This window comes from Netta rufina (genome assembly GCF_964035555.1).
Source record: "Netta rufina genome assembly, chromosome: 5".
In the NCBI taxonomy this organism is placed as follows: Eukaryota; Metazoa; Chordata; class Aves; order Anseriformes; family Anatidae; genus Netta; species Netta rufina.
The window spans coordinates 55,105,729-55,126,937 of NC_140128.1; the positions used below are offsets into that span (position 1 = coordinate 55,105,729).

The 21,209-nt window shown below is 41.2% G+C and overlaps 2 protein-coding genes across 3 annotated transcripts; one reads left to right on the top strand and one right to left on the bottom strand.

Moving 5' to 3' along the window:
- Positions 1-9,196: 9,196 nt before the first annotated feature.
- BAG5 (BAG cochaperone 5) lies at positions 9,197-14,100 on the bottom strand. Of its 2 annotated transcripts, none has more exons than XM_084288059.1 (2): positions 14,061-14,100; positions 9,197-13,791 (listed from the first exon to the last, which is right to left on the bottom strand). In XM_084288059.1, exon 2 carries the CDS (start codon positions 13,761-13,763, stop codon positions 12,411-12,413), a length of 1,353 nt encoding a protein of 450 aa, XP_084144185.1. In that variant the 5' UTR covers positions 13,764-13,791; positions 14,061-14,100; the 3' UTR covers positions 9,197-12,410. The 2 variants fall into 2 exon arrangements, with proteins under 2 accessions (XP_084144185.1, XP_084144184.1); XM_084288058.1 differs by lacking the exon at positions 14,061-14,100 and adding an exon at positions 13,889-13,944.
- An 80-nt stretch (positions 14,101-14,180) lies between these two features.
- Positions 14,181-21,198, top strand: COA8 (cytochrome c oxidase assembly factor 8). Its single transcript, XM_084288060.1, has 5 exons — positions 14,181-14,307; positions 14,916-15,113; positions 16,214-16,277; positions 18,242-18,332; positions 20,944-21,198. Exons 1-5 carry the CDS (start codon positions 14,206-14,208, stop codon positions 21,047-21,049), a joined length of 561 nt encoding a protein of 186 aa, XP_084144186.1. The 5' UTR covers positions 14,181-14,205; the 3' UTR covers positions 21,050-21,198.
- Positions 21,199-21,209: the final 11 nt, after the last annotated feature.

Sequence of the window (21,209 nt, forward strand, 5' to 3'; positions counted from 1 at the left end):
ATCGCCTGCATTTACTTAACCCACCGTCCAAACAAGGTGGAAAGCAGTTCTTGGAAGCGCTGCCCTTCTCCATGTGCTAACCCAGCAGGAGCAGGAGGATGAAACCCCCACGTCAGCACACCGGACTTCACAAGTGCACATCAGACAGAAAGGCTGGATGAAATTTTTAGCTGAGACTTCCTGTCCCGTGTGCATAGGCTGCCACATACAAACGGCTTTGTTGGCTGAAGTCACAGACTTCTCATTTCTGCTGCCAGCAACAACTATAAGGGAAAAAAAAAAAAAAAAGCTTGCCTAAGCATTAGTCTCATGATATTTTTTGAAAGGAACACTGTTAACTTACCCCTCCTCTTGCTCACGGAGCTTCCTAGGGTTTTTCCTACCATTTATGTTCATTAAGGACTAATAAAAATGTGCCAGCGTTTATGTTGATGAGTTGTATTTAAGAAATCTACCCAGTCCAAACCATGTGGACACATTCCTCTACTTCCAGTTTATGGTTTCAGTTGTGCAAAATCGCACTCCTTTCTTCACTGGGCACTGAGTGAGCCTGGCTGCAGTGTCCTGTCTGAAGAGTACATCAGGCACCTCACAGGCTCACATCTTCGGGAATTTAACACCAGCCAGGCCGTGCCACTCGAGGTGATGAGGGGCTGCAGATTTTGCAAAGTGGCATCCCTGATAGCTTTGAAGAACTGACAAAAGTGTCATGCGATGAAAGTCAGAGCTGAATTCTCTAATTAAATTATTGAGCTGAATGAGCTCCCTGCAGGTCCGCAGGCAATTATCCCTCTGACTTCCATGACTAAAAGCGACACTGCTAAAATGCCATTTAACTACATCTGTTTCATTTGTTACACCACTTTGTGTTGTGAAAAGGGGAAGCCAATGAAGAAGGAAAAACCCTGCTGCTTTCAGTCCGAAAAGTGACAAGTCAGGTTAGCTATAAAGGCTCTCCTGAAAGCTGAGGAGCTGTTTCCTGTTCTGCCCCCCATGACAATGCAGCAATTGCTGAGTACTGCAGCTTATTTTGGGAAATGTGTCATGCACTCCAGTTATATATATAGAAAGCAGCAGATTAGCCGGTGCCCAGTTTCTTTCTAGACCCTCTTAGGATTTAGGGGGCCAGGTATGAGACTGGCGCCCAAGTGCAGGAGAAAGTCAGGTGAAACCATTGAGTACAAGAGGGAAGAAATGGAATTTCTCAGTGTTTGCAAGGCAGCAGCCGTGCACGGCAGAGTGGGAGCTTGAGGCTCTGGAGTGGTGTATGGAAATAGAAACCCGGTACCATCCCTCCCCCTGCCTTCCCAAACGAAACCTGCTCCCACCCAACTGCAAAAACACTGCAGCTCGGGGAGCACGTGGGTTCGTGCTTCAGAGCAGAAACATCCCGGTGATATAGAGCCGCAGCGAGTACCAAATCAGACAGAAAATCAGGGAGTGGCACAAGGCACTGCTAGGTGTTGCTAGAGGTGGTTTTTCCACCCATGTGGAGGAGAGATGAGGCAACCAGCAGCAGAGAACAATCTGGTGCCTTGAAGGAAAGGACAATTCTCCACAGACAAGGCAATCTCAACACACCCAGCACCTAATACTCGGCTGGAAGTGCCTGTTGAAAGGAAACAAGGTGTTAAGCTCTTGGCAAGAGGAACAGGGTAGCTCAATGTGAGCTGCACAGAAGGCTGAAGTTGCCTTGCACTCATTTGCAAGCTGGTTTCTTCAGGTGGGCTGGGGGTCTTGCATACCCATGGAAGGCCTGGACCAGCTAGAGAAGGGCTTTTTCCCTGGAGAGTGGCTCAATCACAAGTAGGGACTGTACTGCAGATGTTTGTATCTCATTAAAAAATAGTTAAGGAGAGAGCATGGAGAGAGCAAGGCAAACATCTCAGTATTGGCATTTAAAAATCGTATTAAAAGAGTCAGTGATGTGAGAACTACTTTTTATTACTTTTTTTATTTTTTTTTTTCTTTTTTAGGAAGGGTTGCTCTGCTCTTGGCTGTGGTGGCTTAGCTTCCCAGTGCCTCCATCCAGGCACATCCAGGGTTGGAGCTGAGGTGGGTCGCTGAAGTTGGTGTGGACACTCCAGTTCAGCCCGTGGATTCAGACCAAGACAGGTACTCGAGTCACTCATGGCCAACTACCCAGTCCCTCGTGTCACCAGTCAAATACTTCACTGTGCTGGCTATTGAACCAATAGAGACAAAAATACCATTACTGACCCAGAAGCTGGCAATTCAAGGGCCAGCTGTCATAAGAAGGTTTTCCTGCCCCTGTAGTAATGATGACCACCCACAAGTATCTCACTTTGGAATATTATTCCCTTCTAGCTAGAACAGAGATCAGAAATGTAGAGTACACAAAGGAAGCTTCACCTTTAAGGTGAAGCCTGGCAATCGCTAATTTAGGTGATGCAATGCAGCATCTACCTTAATCCATACCATGGAAGAAAACGTATTCATTGTCAATGAGACACACAAGCCTATAAAACCCCAAAGAGTGTTCTTTATTACATGAAAAGACTAGCATGCCATAAAACAGAAGGCACTCCTACTTTCAGCAGCTGAGCATGTAAAACTAAGGATGGGTGTGGGAATCAGGAGGAGGCTCAGCAACATGAAAAGAACCAAGATTTTCATAGGTTTCCACTGAATATGGAGATCTTTGTAAGTGCCCTGTTAGAGCTCTCTGAGCAGTGCTTCAACTTCAGAAAATGCTTGGGAACTCTCTATAAATGCAAGGCTTTTTTTTGTGAAGGTTTCAGACGAAGTAGCTGAAACATGCCTCTACCTTTTCTCCAGTTGCCAAGCCTGATAATTCTGGGAGGAAAACAAGTTTCCATCCAAGTCTTCTCTGCATATTGAACTTTCAGAAGATCACAGGATCAGACAGGGAATTAGGAAGGATCTGGGGCTTACAGACTCTTCAAGCACCCACATAAACTCATGGCACACCAGGTTGCCTGGACATTCAGGAGCCTCCACTCACATGACGGGGCAGTGGCACAGCTCCGGGCTGTGACAGGAGCACCAGTCTTCCAGGTGGGCTTGCTGGTGGCTGGCAGGGGCAAAAAAATTGCAGGTGGGGGCAACCAGCCGTGCCTGGCATGTGGGGGCTCTACCCCACACAGCAAAGCTGTGCTCTCAACCTCACTGCAGGCAGACTGGGGGCAGAAGCCAGCGGCATGGGTCTCGGTGTGTGAGATGAGACAGGTCTGGGCCCATGCAGGATCGTACAACGAACATGAGTCAACTCAGTGATGCTCTTGCAAGAAAGGTATTCTTGGCTGTATTTACAGGAACGTAATAGCTGAAGCATGAAAGGTAATTACGCCATGCTACTAATTGGTAATGACTCCCCAGCTGTGCTCCCGTGTCCATGTTTGGGAACAGTACTCAAAGGAATAGGCCCATAGTGAGCATCTATGGGAGAGCCACAGGCAACAGAAATTTAAATAACATGTGATGTTATTCTGTGATGCAGGATTAAAGGTGTTTGGATGCTCAATCTATAAAAGCAAATGCCCAAGGGGGAGGTGGGAGAACAGCCATTTTGTATAAATGGTAAGGGATTACTTATCTCTATTTTATTACTTCATAACTAATTACTTAATCACTCTCCAAACTCAAGCTGTAGGATAAACTTTTTCTTCTTTTTGGCCATACCATATGGATAGCTATCTAGAAATACCCCAGAAAGCTCTCAGTGAGGTAGTGCCAAAATTGAAAGTGAAGCTGTGGTGACCACACAAATTTCCACATGAAGTTCTGTGCAGCTTCTGTGAGCCAAGATCACTTTGACCCCTGCATTATGTATAAATATTACATCTGCTAGGCTCCAGTCATATAACATCATCCATATAGCATCATCCCATAGTCAGCTAGAGGGAATGCAATTGCATCATGAACAGGTGAATATAATTGTCGTGTGACTGTCACTGTATCTTATTACCAGAAACATACACAGCATTGGAAACTGCATAGTCACTCTATGTCCAGAGCTTTTCCATGCTCAGGTCCCTGACATCTTCAGTTCAGCTGCTTTTGCTGAATATTTCTCTGAATTTGTATGAATGCAGCTGTATCAGATGAGATCAAAAACAGATTTTCCATGCTTTATCCTTGTGTTGACTGATTAACTCCTATCACCAACTTTTTAATGACGCCCTAACTAATTAGCAAAACCTGTCTAAGCCATTGTTGTCTTTGATTATTATCATCTGTGATTGCCTGGATCCAGGCCCTGACCCCAGCCCACTGTCTGAATTCCCAGCTTAACCTCAGACCTGCCTTATCAACAGACCGGACTGGCAATTTGGACTCTTGGCTGAGGCTGGGTATTATTACCAGACCTGCCATGCCCTGCCTCCCTTGCTGTCATGCTGGCTCCCAGCACCTCATCCCATTCCCTGTCTTGCCCCCTGGCCCCTTCCATCAGCTGACTGTATCAGCAATATCAGTATTTTTCTGTCATGTTGATGGTTAGTCTTCTACCCTCTCATATTTTCCTGTCTGTTGTTACAACTTCTGAATGTCTCTTTCTCTGTATCAGATATGAAGCTCAAAAAATCCTCCTAGGTATCTTATATCTTGGAGTTTCTCCACAATTACCAGAGACTTCATCCCAGCAATCCACGACATGGGAGCTCATGCAGAGTGCATGTCTTTTTTCAGGGTCTCCAGGCCTGATTAAGTGAGTAGACTTAATCTTTGCCAGAAACCTCAAGTAACAAATCCATCCTGAACCTAAGCTGTACAGTTTCCACCGGGACAGAGATACAATTCAGCCATCAGTGAAGTGTTGAAAACACTTTCTGTAAAAGAATTAGTAACTTGGGAAGGAAGTTGAGCTTGGGAAGAACAAAATGAACTAGAATAAACATAAAAATAAATAAATAAATAAAAGGAAAGATTTTTGACACAGAACTGAACTGAAGGGCTATGACAAGACAGAGACAAAATATGTCAGTAGCACAGAGAAATAAACATCCTGAAAACAGGGATGCTGAGAAATTTTCAAAAAAACTGAATCAGAATGAGGTTGTTCTGAGCATTCCCAAAGCTCTACTGCATTTTGATATTTATTATTATTTATTTATTTATTTATTTATTTATTAACATTACTTGCCCTCATTGCTCTAAACTTATTTAAACCTTTCAGGGAGCCTGTATCCTGCAGACTCCTGGCATGCTTTTAGAAGCTCCTGAAAGGGAGCTGTTGTCAGTAGATTGCAATCTGCCACATTTATTTTTTGAGTTTATAATTTGAGAAAGGTTGGAAACCACAGCGCACACACCATATGAATGTTCCCTTGTATATGTATGGTTGGTAAGACACTTTGTAGGTTATTAGATAGTTTTTCTCACTGATTAGTACTCCTAATGTGTTCGGATTTGAAAACACGTGTATATATTATGTCAGTGTAAACAGTTCCTCTACAATAAAGTCACACTTCATAAGCAGTTTCAAGTTTTAATAGATGATTTCAAAAGTCTTTGTCTTGAGTCAGGGCAGATCATCCCTGGGGAAGCTTTTAATATAGTTTTGATACTGTTGGACTTGCTTAAATTAACTCATGCTTCCAGTCAAGTGAAATGACCAGTGATAGCTTCTGATCTAAAAATCCCTCAGTACACTTGCATATGGTTTCTTCAAACAATAGCATTGCTACGCCTAATGCAAAAAAAAGCTCAGCAGAGGTTCAAAGTATTTCTGCTCCTTTTCTGCAGGTCACTCTGAATTGCTGACTGCTAGAACACCTGAATGGCAAAGCAGGCTGAGCATGAAAACAATTGTATGAAGAAAGTACTAAAATAACTTTTTTTTTTTTTTTCCCACAGTTGTGCTGCTATGGATGTGATATTCACTTTTTCAGACTTCCTTTGAAACAATGCATTAATCAATGTACCTGTTGAAAGATACTGACTGACTTTGTGTTGGAGATTTTGCCTTTTAGAACTGGAAAATCTCTTGAAAAATTGGAAAATACTGTTAAGGATTTGCTTTGAATCAACAGAGTAGAGATTTGCAAAAGACCTTGGCTTCTCTGGGTGTATCTGCTCCTTAGCCAAGTAAAACAGGAGCTGAGAGGAAATTCATCTGTGGCCTATAAATACATTCCAGACGACACAGTACAGGAAAAGAAAAGCTTCTCATGAGCGTGTTTGCTCTGGAAATTAGAAGGTTACTTAATCCTCGCAGCAATGATGCTTTGGAACAACCTTTCACTAGAGCAATGAGGCAAAGCCATTTTCAGATGAGGCTTTATTAGCTGGAAGGCCCATCCCATGGCTGTCTGACAAGAAATGACAGGGTGCCTGGGCCTGCTGGCAGACTCCCTTTCAAAACACAGCCTTACTTGTCACGGTGGGAACTCTTGGATGCCAAATATTCTGGAAAATCTGGCTTTTAGTAGGTTTCTGAAAGTGACCAGAGGCCACTCATTAATATCAATAAAAGGCTGAGCACTTCATATCTGCTTTTCAAGTGGTATTAACACGAGGCACCCAGAAGGTAAGAAATAGTCTGCAGATAATTGATAAATGACAACAGATTGATTTGAATAAAACAATTTTATGAAGGATTTTCCTTAAATAATAAAAAATAAAATCAGCATAAACAATTACCCTAATGATACCTTACTCGGGCTTGCTACCAGTCTTTTTACTATCCCTTCCAATTATCAGTTTATTACAGGATACAGTCTTCATCTCGTACATGGTCTTCTGCAAGCCACACTGACATTCCAAGCGCAGGCTAAGGGTTGCCATTACCCAAAATTTCACAGTAAATGACAGTAATTACGGCATCCCTAGAGATGGGTGGCATCATCTTGCCCAAGGGTGCACTGGGGCTAACCCCCATCAACCAGAGGTTGGACTGTGCCCTGGAGAAGCACTTAGGGTGATGGTGGAAAACAGCATTGAACCGTGGGGTGTAGACTCCATATAACTGCAACGTGCATGGGAGCAGAGAGGAGCTTTGTTTTGCTTTCTTTTCTGGCACCATAAAACTAAAAGGCATTGTTTTGCTTTCTTTTCTGGCACCATAAAACTAAAAGGCATTGAGCAAACAACTGCCTGACAACTTTACTAACATTTTGTTTTCCTCCAGACTTTCTTCTCTCTCTGTGCCCTTTTTAAACTTGTCTTAAAAACACCTTGGCGGTCATGATCTCAGACTTGTTTTTGAGCATCTGTTCAGGAGCTGATACAACTTGGGAACTAAACAAGACAGGACCTTATTAAGGACATTGAACTGCATCACTGTGCTTCTCTCCCTCGTGAGATGCTTTTGATTACCTTCCTGAAATACAGGTTTCACAAGGAACTCTGGCACAGAAGTTTGTCTGGCAAAACTAATTGAGGTGAAATGATCCAATTAAGAAGCACACTGCACTTCTCCATTTCTAATGGGAAACCCTGCTGTGATTTATGTCCTGTAGGAAGAGTTTGCAGACTTAGAAAGAATCCTCCTCATATCGAGGCTGACAACTCATATTCATCCATATTTGGCAGTCCCCAGAACCAAATGCTGGCAGAGAGAAAGGATAAGCATTGTTCAAAGCCTTTGACAAAAGAGTTCATCTTCCTCAGCTTCTCCAGCTAATGACTAGCTTTCAACTTACGCGTGCATGCCTACTAATATAGCTGAAAGCATTACGTTTATTATCGTTTCATGTAGCAAAAGAGGATGACATCCACACCACCCAACATGTAGCACATGTCCTGCTGTGGCTCACATTGATCTAAAGCAAAAGCCTGACAGTTCCTTGGGACTATTGTCCTGGGGAGAATCCACCTTTATAATGAAAGTCCATAAGAAACAGGAGGACAGACACAGAACTCACTCAAAACATAAACTCCAAACATTTGAATGTGTCTCTGCTAGCAGGTTCCTCTAGCAGGAAAAGTTTTCCCAAATCCTGATGCTTAAATGTCTCCTGCTGGCAACCAGCTTAAACCCCCAGGCCTTCTATTTGTGAGTTCACTACCAAAGTACTTCTTTAAGTTCTCAGCTGAGAATTTTCCAAAGGAGAGGATACGCCTATATGGAAATAAGATAGAGAGATGCCACCGTTTTTCCAGCTAAACCATTTTGGGTACCTAAATCTGCATGTCTAAAACAAAGAATTCTCAGCAAGGCAAATTTTCTCCTTTCACAAGTAAAAAGCTGATGGAGACAAACAGGTCAGCCGAGCAACACCTAGGGCCATTGCCCAAATGCTTTACTAGTCTTTGAAGAATGTATTTCTCTTAAATAAGGTATATTATTAAAAGGGAGAGAAAGAAGATAGGTTGGATTGTTACATACAGGCACATTCTATCTTTATAAACCTTATTCATATCTGATGTTTTCTGGATAAGAACTTACTGCATATAGTACTTCTGCATGACCACTTATGGCTTTTATTGCACAAACCGTTACCGTGCAACATGAAAGAGCACTTGAAAGCAACTGATTTGTGTTCCATATATGATTCATTTGTATTGCCTTCACCATATTCCATTACTAAGGCAGCACATTCTTACTGATCTGTAGGAGTTGACAGTGCCACCTTCTCTCCTTCTTTCCCCTGCAGAGATTGATCTATGCAGGTTGATCTAATGGCTTACTGCTATTCAAACACTTAGCATTTGTTCCCTAACCTGTAACCGCGTGAACCACCCATTCAATTTACAGTAGCTCTGGCCCACATTCAGGCTTTTCTACAAGCCAATTTGATTCACAAAAGACATAAAAGCTGTATTTTCCCTTCCCCGTTTTTGCACTTTTTTTCTCCTGTTTTATTGCATTAAATCAGACCATAGGAGTTGGCCAAGCAGCAGGAACAGCACACAGGCAGCAGCTTTCTGAGCAGAAATAGAAGTACTGATTTCCAGCAGCAGTGAGCTGATAACTTGGCTTACTGCATCCTAAGAAAACATACTGAGCCATCAGGACAATCATGTGAACATGCCTCATCTATACAGCTCAGAATAAGATTAGTTTAACTTCTAAAGCCCAGAAGTGTGCAAGGCTATCACTGAAGGAAGAAAGCAAGCACCAACTGGTGTAATTATTGTAATACAGGGCTGAATGCGGGGAAAACCAGAAGACACCAGATTTAGGAAGTAGAGGTAGGAGTGGTTTCCACACAAATAACTTTATTTTCCTAAATACAGCAATGAAAAAGCAAACTCTTAAAGGAGGAAAAAAGAGAGTTTTATGTTTATATATTTAATTAAAATACTTTTTCTAAGACAAAAATCATTTACATTCTGATAACTCACATTCAGAAATAAATAAAGGCAGCAGGGCATAACATTCAAATGAATATCTAGTAAAAGGTAGTAACATTTTTATTAATAATAAGGAATACAACACTGCAATATTTAATCTTGAATTTGTATATACAAATGCCATATCCTACACAGCAATAAGTCAAGACATATACACCATAGGAGCATGTACAATAATTTCTATTAAGTTGAAAAAGTAGGAACCATACGTCATGAAAGTCTCCAAACTGGTAACACAGAAAAACTCCTTTGAGAGATAAACAACAAACATTGAAATAGCAACAACAAAAAAAAATCTCAAAAAGAAATACAATTAACAAATAGAAATCATGATGTATGATTACCTCCCCAAAATATCCACTCGTTTATTTTGCTCTAAGATAGATTACACAGCACACAGAAAAGTTATTATATTTCAGTACAGTACTAAAACACAAGCTTTTGCAATTTGGTCCATTTACATTTTGCTGATTATTTTAGCCTACCACATTGAAAGGAAAAGTCGTGTGTTCCTCAATCTTTGGATATAAAAACCAGTGTAACTACATTCTTCAGCACAAAAGCAAGATTTTGAGAAATGTCTGCCTTTTTTTTTTTTAAGCACATTTAGTTTTCATTCATGCAAAAACTGTGAATTAATCCCATTCCAAATGAGCATTTTACCATAAAATTTAAGTAGTCAATTGATTAGATTACAGAATGATGGAAAAAAAAAAAAAAACTTATTTCACACGATATCTTGCTACTGAATTCTACTCAGTTAATCAAAGTTAAGCTAACCTTAAACATTTGCCTTTTCAGAGATGCAGGCTTAACTTTCTATTCAGAAAAGCTTAAAGACAAGCAAATTTAAGAGAACACATCTGAAAACTATACTTACTCACTTTTACATAAGAACTTCAAACATTTATAAAGCTACATGTAACCTCCAAAGAACAGACACTGAATTGTCAAACAACCTACAGGTAACCACTGCAGACCTGACAGCAGTACAAAAGAAAAATGAGTAACATCATCGCACTTTCAAATTCTTATATTTCCTAAAGCCTTAAGTATAATTTAGAAGTCGCAGCTCAAACATGTAGAAATCTTGAAATGAGTAAAATAATTTGGGTTTAAAATATTAATTCTCTGGGTTAGCCATGTACTATATAAATACAGATTGGAATTTTACCTAGGGGAAATGGTTTTTTGAGGTAAGGACAGATAAATTCAACAGGTTAATATCTCTGAAGAAGCGGGGAGAATCTTCCAGCAAACGTTCTGGCATTGTCAAACTGTGCCTTAGGTACTGTACTTAATTGAAAAAATAGATTGTTTTTGGCAAGTAAATTGCAAATAAATCACGTGTACAATCAGAAACAAAATACATTCACTCTCTGAAGTTACACAGCCTTTCATCAACAACTGAAAGCACATTACAGAGTACGCATATTCTCTTCTTTTAGTAATAGGCACAGAAGTCTCCAGTCTCCGTATTTATTTTTAAATAAATAAAGTCATTTTTAAAGAGAATCTATTTTTCCCATATCTGATACTTACTCTCAGGACTCTATAGAACTATTCTCACATATTGTACTACATTAATTTCAGATATAGTAGAACTATGTATACAATAAATCCAGTTTGTAAAGATTACAAATGCATCAAGCCGCCAGTAAGCAGCTTCTGTATCTACATATGGTGGTGCAAGTTAGTGGTGTCATAAAGGCACTTGTCTCTCACAGATAGTATTGTCTTTTTAATCAGTTAAAAATATATATTATTTTTTTTTATAGTTTAACATCCAAAATGGTTTTTACTCCTTAAAGTGGTGCAAATTGTCACTTACAGAACAACAATTCATTAATTCAACATGAAAGAGCTAAGTGCAAAGTTTTCATAATTAAATATATCTCTATATATCAATTCAATTTAATGCCATGCTCAAAAAAAATGCCAAAAAACACGCTATAGTAGAAATGTGATTGGTGCTAGCAGCCACAAATAAAGGCAGGTACATAAAATAGTACAATCAAGCTTATTTATGAAGTTACTAAATCAATAAAGCAGTGAATTGCAAGGAGAGACATATGCCATGAGTTTTTTCTAAGACATGCCTGAAGCCACACCTGAGCAGTATGAAATATATAGCACACATTTACATCATTAGGGACACCTTTAGAGCTAGCTACCTAATTTTATAAAAATAATTTCAAAATGTTCATTCATTTCAAAGTGAATTCTGTTCTCATCAAATGTGAAAAGACAAGTCAAAAACAGATAAAACAGCAGAATTTAAAAAGACACAGAAGTAGCCACTAAGTCAAGTTCAGTGCAGTTTTCAGGTACTTATGGATGGCAGTGTGAAATCCTCAAAATCCAATTTATCTGGTCAGTACATATCCACAGACTTTCCTCTCAAGTCTCAGTAGTTTAAAGCAAAAAAGAGGTTCCACCAGCAGAATACACGTTTTTGTAAATCATAGGTCTCAGGTCTTACAAAAAAATAGGCCTAAGTGGCTATGCCTATGTAAATGCTAATTTGAAGTTGTCATTATAGTTCTGTTACGTAAGAAATCTAAAGAGATCTAAACAACCAGAAAGGTGTGATGGATGGAATACATCAAGTACAAACCAAAAGCCAGCAGGTTCTTTGGCATTTAATACTTTCCATCATAACAGCACATTAAGAGTACATCCAGACTGCTATGAAGTTGCTGGAGAGAGCTTCATGCTTTAACACTAATTTTGGTGTCCCATCTTTTGTAAATAGTTCTGCCAGTACTGCACCATAAGGAGTTTTCTGCATCTTTGACAAATCTGCATTTTCTGAACACTGCACAAGGTTATCAAAATGAAAACAGGAAAACAAAAAAAAGCCATGTGATCAACTATTAAGCTGCTCCTTCAGAGAACATTTCTTTGCTTATAGCAGTGACCAGAATTGCTGGTGTACTGACAGTTGCCATGGCAAATGGGTGACTGTGTGGGAGAGCACACATATAGCCAAGTCAACATTTTATGCAACCTCCGTGATTTAAGCAAGCATACAACACACAGCTTTTATTATGTGCTGCCACTGAAACTTTCAGTCTAGATAAAGTGCCAAAGGAAAAAAAAATGTTATCTTATGTTAGACCATGGCTGTTTCAATATTCCCACTCATCTGTTTTCATGTCCAGGTAGTAAAGAATATTCTGTGCCAGCTTTACTGCTTGCTTCCTGGCAGCCTTACACCGCTCATCACCTTGCGGATCAACAGCATCAAGTGCAAGAAGTTGTTTTGTAAGGAGTTCTTCCAGTCTCATGTAATTTTTATCTGTTCTGTTTCCATCAAATGAAATCACCTCCTGCTGAATTTGAGACAAGCTTCCAAGAACAGTCCAAACCGCTCTGTGCGACTGAGGTTCTGCAGCAGTTTGCTCTGGATACATTTGCCTTTTTCCGAGTGCTTCCTTTAAGTCAATGTACGTTATGAGAGCTTGCACTTCTATGACTGCTCTTCTCCTGGCTTCTCTAATACAAGGGTTTTTTCCTGGACTCACTTCATCTAACTGGGCAATTAATCCCTGCAGTTCTGCTTTGGATCCCAAATACAAATCAGAAGCATTCTCTGTTTTTAAAAGTAAAGAATTAACTTCCTTCATTTTCTTGCGGATCTCTTCGATTTTTAGAATGGATTGATTTTGTGCCAAATCATAAGCATGCGTAGAATTTGCTTCTTCTTCCAAGTCCAGGTATTTTTGCAATTTATTGATCTCTTCCACTACTTCCTTTCTGTAATTTCTTATTTCCGTGCGACCACAGACATCTAAAGCATCCAAATCAGCAATAAGGCCTGTAAGCACACAGGATAAATGCCTGCAGGTATCATTACTACTCACTCCCATTAGAAGCGCAATAAGAGTTCCTCTCGCTTTGTTCACCTCACACATTACAGAGTTAATTTTGGAGACAGAAGGATGCGCATCATTAGAGAGTGGCAGGGAGAGTTGCTGCTTCACGCAGCTTTCTATAATCTCCTGAACAGCACATACTTTGGTCAGCGTGCGATATCTCGCTTTGCGTAAAGAAACTTTCCCTCCGGTTTTCACCTGGGTAAGCCTCAGAATGATGTCCTGAATGCCTTCTTCAAACTCATCGTTGATGCAGTTGCCCCCTTTGTAGAAAGGCGTAATCTCGCGCTCCACAAGTGCCTGCGCCTCCTTGAATATCGCCTCAATCTCCAGTCTGCGCGGATGGTTGGCGTTTTGCTCCAGCTCCTTCAGCAGCCTCTCGGTCTCCTGAGCAGCTCGCTTCCTGGCTTGCTGGATGTCCCCTTTCCCCTCGGTGTCTACGGAATCGATTTCAAAAAGCTGCTTGGTGAGCGACCGCTCCAGCTTCTTGTAATCCCGGTCGGTGGACAAACCGCTGAAGACAACCACCTGCTGTTCGATCTCCTTCACCTCCTTCTGGATTTCGTGCAACCGTTTGATGGATGGGTGTTGGTTCCCCATGTCCATTCTCCTCTCCCGGCCGCCGTCAGACGAACTGCAAGGACAGGAGACCCGCGATCAGCCCCCACCCAGCACCTGGGCGCTGCGGCCGCCTTAAAACCCCTGCGGCCAGCGGGGCTTCACCCCCCTACCGAGCCTCCCCCGCTCCTCCCGGCCCGCTGCCGAGGCCTCACCGCGGCCCTCCGTGCTCCTGCCCCGCTCCTCCCTCCCTTCCCCGCCCGCTCCGGGAGGTGCCGGGGGAGGGGGGCAACCGAGCTCTGCAGCGCAGCGCTCCCCTCCCGGCCCAACCCTCCACCTCCTCACCCGCCCCGGCTGAGGCACCCGCGGCCCGGCGCGGCGCTGCGCCACGGCGGCGGCAGCGAGGGAGGAGGAGGAGGAGGAGGAGGAGGAGGGCTGAAGGCCACGGCCCCTTCCCGCAGCACCGCCTCCAGCCCTGCCCCTGCGCGAGATGGCGGCCGCCAGGGCCGGGCGGGCGCTGAGGGCGGCGGGGGGGAGCTGCTGCCGCCGCTGCTCCTCCTCCTCCTCCTCCTCCTCCTCGGGCGGCGGAGCGGTAAATCCCCAGCCCGCAGCCGCCCGGGGAGGCTGTGAGGGGAAGGAGGGGAAGGGAAGGGCCGGGGGGAGACCGCGGTGGGGCTGGGGGGAGGCGGAATGAGAGCCCGCGGTGCCCCCCGGCTGTCCGGGAGGTGCTTGTTGGACGCTGAGGGGGTGAGGGGTGAAGGGCAAAGGGGGCAAAATGATTCCCCAGCTGGAGGGGGGGAGCCCCCTGCCCCGGAGCAGAGCCTGGGAAGCAGCTGACAGGCACCGGGGGGGCTGGCACACGGACCGGGTCCTGCCAGCGAGCGTCCTGGAGCATCTGTGGTACAAAAAGACAAACGCGGGGAAGTCCTTAAAATCGTGATTTATGGCTGTTGGGGAAAGAGTTGAAGGTGTCCTCTATGGGATAGATTTCTACGTAAAGGCAAAATTTAAATGTATCGCGAATTTCAGTCGAGGTAAGCAAAGGCGTGTAACTTCTGGATGCGTTACAATTACACGTTTTAAGGCTGTGTGGAGACTGTTGCACGGCTGTACGGGGTTATAGAGGTTGTTTCGAGATGTAATGTCCACAAAAACGCAGCTGAAGTGCTCCTAATAACGAGCCCCGTCCGTGTTTTCAAGGGCCCGGGTTTCCGCCCGCCGCCGCACTCCCGCCACGACTGGATCGGGCCCCCCGACCGGCTGTCCAACCTGCGGCCCGTCATCTTCCATGTGCCGCGGGACGAGTCCGCCCTGGAGCGGCGCCTGCGGGAGGCCCGGCAGGACGCCCAGGCCTGGAACCAGCGCTTCTGGGCGCAGCAGAACGCCGCCTTCCAGCAGGTGAGCGGGGCCGCTGGGCGGCGCTGGCAGGCTGCGAGTTTGGGCGGTGATCCTCGGTTTTAAGAGGGTTTGGGTGGCTGGGCAGGAGGTAACCTTCAGCTGTGCCTCCTGCGCTGCCTGGCTATCTCATGTAGTCACCAAAAACCCGCGATTTCTAGTATTCAGTTCTGCCTACAATCGTTTATTATCTTTTACTCTTCTTACATATTTTTTTTAAGATGTGCAGTATCTACCTGGAAATGATGTTTTGTCACTGTTTGCAATATTAACCTCCAAGTCTCTTACAAAACTACAGATCCCATGTATTCAGTTGCTATCTAGTGATATTTGCCCTCTGTTTTTTCGTACCGTGCACTGAAAGCATCAGGCTGTAGCCACCTTGCATGCACAGCCTGTGTGTGACTGGAGCTGCTGTTGAAAATGACGCTGCAGATTTTCTTGCTCTGTTACGGGAGAGAAATTAGATGTAATCACTAAGGGTAAATAAAAGGCCATGCCCTGTTGCCTGGCTAAGCTGAAAGCAGGAACATGTTTAGTTGTGGTCTGCCTTTTTTCTGATTGCACTATTGGTTAGGAGACACTGAATTTTGTTGGAAGAAGAATAATGGTTCAGAATTCACTGTTATTTCTGATGGTCTTCGATCATGATATCCTCCCAAAACTTGTGAAGATCTTGGGGAGGGGAAATGAATTTTTTTTTTAATTTTAATTCCATAGAACTGCTTATTAATCTTGAAAAAATTATGTAAAGGGAATTACTCTGTTTTCATGTAAGTGACTTCAATTTCTAAGTCTGAGTGTTTTTTCTGTATGCAGAAATTCTCGGTTAAACTGTGGGGACTAACTGGGTTGTACATCTTTTGTAAACTTAAGGTTTGGATCTAACCAAACAATACCAAAGCTCAGTTATACCTTTAGTCCAAAAATAAGTTGCATGTGTTTCAGCAGAGTGTTTGCATGAATCAATTGATGCATGCAGCTAGCAGGATCTAAGTGAATATCAGACGGTATTGGGCACTAAGTTGTTACGTGATTTAAAAACAATGGCTAACTTTAAGGTACGAGTACCTCAAATTCTAATGTGGAAAAACGTGTTTTAGGAGAAAGAAGAATTTATTTATTCAAGACTGAAAGCCAAAGGTCTGGCACTGAGAGATGAAACAGGTTAGTGGGATCGCCGTGTACAGTTCGGGATGTGTTTTGAATTTTGTTTAACTCTCAGTATTGTTAGTTTGTGCTTTTTGCGTTCTGTCACAAATAATTCTTCAGAGCAGGATTTGGAAGTGCTTTTTGGGAACATGCATTTGGGGGGTGAGATCTTCTCTTGCACTGTTCATCCTCTAATTCTTCCGTGCCTACCATAAAGGAACATGCTAAAATCTTAATCAAATAATTTTAATAATTTTTCACTATCAGGAGGAATGGGTTTTCATCTTTCACATCTCCTTAACCTGGTGAGCGAGCTAAGCTAAACATACAGAGTATTTGTCTCAAGTGCATGTTACGGTTTGGCAGATAAATTCATACTCTTCATTCAGGTCCATTGTGTATTCAGTTAATACAGTATTTTTCCTTGAGGGGAGAGTAAGACAGCTACTAAGAAAACAACAGCTGTTCTCTGACCTTCTTTGCCTGATCACAGTTGCTGTAAAATACTTGCCTCACTTATTCCTAATGTGAAATAGGAAACAAGATGCTTTCGTTATACAGTGAGCTGGCCATTGTAGTATTAGTTTGAACACTTTGTTTATAGAATAATGATTTATTTGACTTCAGTAAAGCATCTGCTGTGATTTTCTATACATTGCAGACCATTATGTTTCTCTTCTGTTCATCCCAGTGATTAGCGTGTGGTTGAAAAACAAATTAACTCCTGTTGTTAAGAAAAAGCTTATTTTATATTGCTGTTCTGTTCTTTAATTTCTAGGATTAAAAAAAAAAAAGCTTGTACATCCCTTATAATAAAATTATTGGCTGCACGTGTTGGATAGCTCTTTGTGTTCTACAACACAACTGCGTGCATGTGCATATATATAAATAAAAGTAAAATCTATATACATGTGTAGTTCGAAAAAAATTATATAAGAGAATCTTCAGTTTGCTGCTACCATTATGAAGAAACAAATTAACTATAGCTGTTAAGTAGGCAGCCTTCAAATACTATTATGATGAATTTATCCCATAGTATGTAAATCCACTGTATATCTTTAAATATTGACAAATGATACTGATCATGATGATATTGATCAATAATACACATTTCAATAGTCAGTCTCAGGTGCTTTAAAATGTGTTTTGGAACAGTACCAAAAGTTGAATCTTACAGTTTTTTCTCTCATCACATCCACGTTCCCTGGGACATTCAAAGCTGACCACCAAACACTGGAAGTGTGCCAGAAAGTTTGCACAGGAATTAGAATTAAGAATATTTACTGGTTCTGTGGATGCTATTCTGTGGAATAGCTACAGACGTGCATTTCATGTACTGTGGAGAGAATACATCTCCTCTTATTTTCTACTCTATGTGAATGGCATATTCAAAGTCAGACGCATACTCTCATACTTCACAAAAGAATTGTCTACCGTATCATTAATAAATGTGACATCTCAGAACACATGCTTTTTGGTATAAGTTACTTTAAATTTACCAACGGTAACAGAAAAAAATTGTACCTTCGAAAATATCTTGACAGTCACAAGTAGTGTTTTTTCTGTACTTACAGACTTACTTTAGACATGGAAACATAAGTTACTAAGTGCTCTTACTGGTGTTGTTTAGACTTTGGACCTATGAGAAATTAATGTTAATCAAAGGATAGATACTCCTAGATCAATTATCTTTTTTTGATAAGTTCCCTAGTAATATAAGACCTGTTAAACATCATCACTTTCACAAGTTACAAGGGCTTAAGAGTTACCGTGTCAGTTTCAAAATGATCAGTGGCTTTTAATCTGCTGCGTTCCCTTGAAAAATTTTAAAAGGTTAAAAGACAAAAGCGTAATAACATATTCAAGGTTACACAAGAACCCTGTAAAAGCAAGGAGTCAGACCTAGCTCTCCTGAATCTAAACCCAGTATTTTAATATGAAGATCATCTTCACATTCTTATGCCAAAACTTATTTTCAGGTCAAAAAGCAACACTGAATGCAGAAGAAATGGCTGACTTTTACAAGGACTTTCTAAGTAAAAATTTTAGAAAGCATATGCATTATAACAGGTATGTAGATGGTATTTATGTTGACTGTAAGATCACAAAATCATAGAATGGTTTGGGTTGGAAGGGACCTTAAAATCTAGTTCCAACCCCCCTGCCATGGGGAGGGACACCTTCTGCTCGAGCAGGTTGTAGTCTAGCCAAAAAGCATAGGATCAAACTTAAAAAGTTATAAAACTCTCATTTATAATTTTTTTAATGCTATTATTAGCATTTGACAGAAATTTGCATTATCATTTGAGTTCTTCCACTGTTCATTGTTGATTTTGTGGAGAATGGAACCTGGTGTCATTCCTTCCTGAAACTGCAGAGAGACAATATCAGGCCCTCAAGTTTTTCGCCTTATGGGATGGATATTTTTGTGCTGCCAACTGAAACTGATAAATGTATGAGTAAAACAATTGAAATTTCTGTATAACATACTCTAGTTAACTCCTAAATTAAGTAAGGATTTACTGATCTAGTAAATATCACTTGTCTCAAGGGAAAATCATTTAGTAAGAGTAATAATTAGTATTCTTATTTGTTTTTATTATTTTGCAAGTTTATGGTCAAAGTGAAATTGACTGGCTTTGTGTTTGGGAGTTTTTTGTGTGGTGAAGCCTTAGTAAAATGATCCCCTGCACTCATCCTGAATAGAACTTTGGCTACAGTTGGGTAAGCCCACAGCCACCCAGTCTCCTCAAATCTGCTGCTTTTTATGTGTCACTGTTTGTACAACAACTTGATAAACTGGATTGGGGATCTGAAACAACTGAGAAATGACTTGCAAATTCACATTACCACCCTGCAAGTAGCTGTGCACGCTTGGTGAAGAGCTAGATACAAGGAAGCAGAAAGAGGACAGTACTTAATCCAGTTACAGTTGCGCTGCCCACTGTGCGTGAAATCAGAACTTATTTTTGTTTTTTTATTGGGTTGAAAGATGATTGGGCTCCAAGGTCCCAAGTGTTCTTGGGTTCCTGATCATGTAACATAAAGGAGAATTCTACTGCAACTGTAATTGACCTACAATAAAATGTGATTTAGAGTTGTACATATTGTGCATATAATATAATGTTATACTGTAAGAACAATTTGCAGTTTTACTGCAAGAAGCAGACACATCTTCGGAGGGAGGCAAAAAAAAAAAAAACACAACTGAACAGCATGAAAATACGGAAAGGTTAAAAAAATGCATCATTTTTGATAAAAGGATTGCTGTTCAAATTGCCTATGGTATATTAACTAATGATTGATCAAGCAAATAGTTTATCTTAGAATTGACCATCAGAGGCCATTGCTGTAGTCAGCTCAGGCTAGTGTCCCATCTTCTAGGTAATATCATTCAGGCTCTTCTTCTAAATATTCCTTGGTTTTGCTTTGTTCTAAAATCAGCTGGGCAGCTGTGCTGTAGTTTCAAAGTGGAAATGCACAGCCGTGAAAGCAGTGGAGCTTAGAAGCATTCTGATCTTCAAGGGGTCACATTCATAAAGATTTTTTAATGCACTCAGCATAGCTCTTTTGCAGAGATGCCAGCTGGCCTGAAAACTGGCTGCTGAAATATTTAAACTTCTAAACTTTAGGTAGAATTGAGACAATGACTGTGCATAGACACTATGAATATAGTTCAGGGTACTGAGACTGGAAATAGTCTAGTTTAAAAAAAATCAAGAAGGGCATAGGAAATGAGACATGACAGGGGAAAAGAAACAGTTGCAGTGTTAGCGTGATATTTTGATTTAACATGACATTTTAGGGGGTAGCTCAGTGCTTCTTGTCAGTGTGATTTTGGCTGCCATCCTTACTGAGAGGTTAATATCTCAGGTTTAAGTTAATCTGTACATGCTAGGTTTCTAACAGAGATCTGAAAGAAGACCTAAATTCCAGGTGTAATGTAATATTCCCTGTTACTTCTACCATAAACATATTTAATAGTTCCTTGTGCAGAATTTTACAAAGCAGGGGAGGGATCCTTGATGGAAACCTGAAGGAAATGATTAAATTAGTTCGTAATAGGGGCACGAATTTGAAGCAAATTCCCAGAGATTAAAAATGGGTATATTTTGAATTGATTCTACAAGTCATGCATGCAAGATGACTAACTTTGGCAATACTAAAGGCATCGTAGTTAAGATACTGCTTTAGAAACAAAATGTTTCTTGTATTGGGTTATATAACTAGGCTTTGGAGTATGATTTTTTCTCCCTTCAGAGATAAGCAGTTATATCCTTTTCAATACATGCATCTTCATGTGTGCACAAATCTTACCTGCAGTACAGCACTGGCAGTACGTAAGTTCTTACAGATAGCTTGATGACCTGCTAAAACATGAAATTTGGTTCCACTTACTTTATCTTACATGATTTCAAATGCAATTAATCATAAAATTATCCATCTCCTAACTTTTTTTTACAGGTAAAGTTTGAATAGCTGTAGCCATATCTTTCATGTGCAATCTGTTCATACAGAGATATTTTCTTATTTAGTTAGAAGTGTAACCACAAAGAATGGAAGGTGTAGGTCAACACTGAATTGTCATTTTTCAATGCCAAAGGGTATTTTAATATAATTGTGTACCTTTTTCCTGTTCTTGTTCTGTGTGCTGGTTGTTTTCCTGGCTTTGGAATCCAAGAGATTGGTATAAACGTAACTTTACGATCACATTCCTCATGGGACAAGTAGCACTGGTGAGAGCTCTGAGGTGGCTTCGCTGGAAAAAGAAAAGTGTTGGAAATTAGTGATCTCAGCTCCGTGAAGAATGCAACAGTAGCTTGGCCTGCTACAAACGTGTTAATAGTGATGTTCAGAATCTGAATGTCTAATGTAGTAATTGCTTGCATCTGTTTTTTAGACTATGTAAATAAAGGTTGCTATTGGTTTTAATTTATAATTGCTATT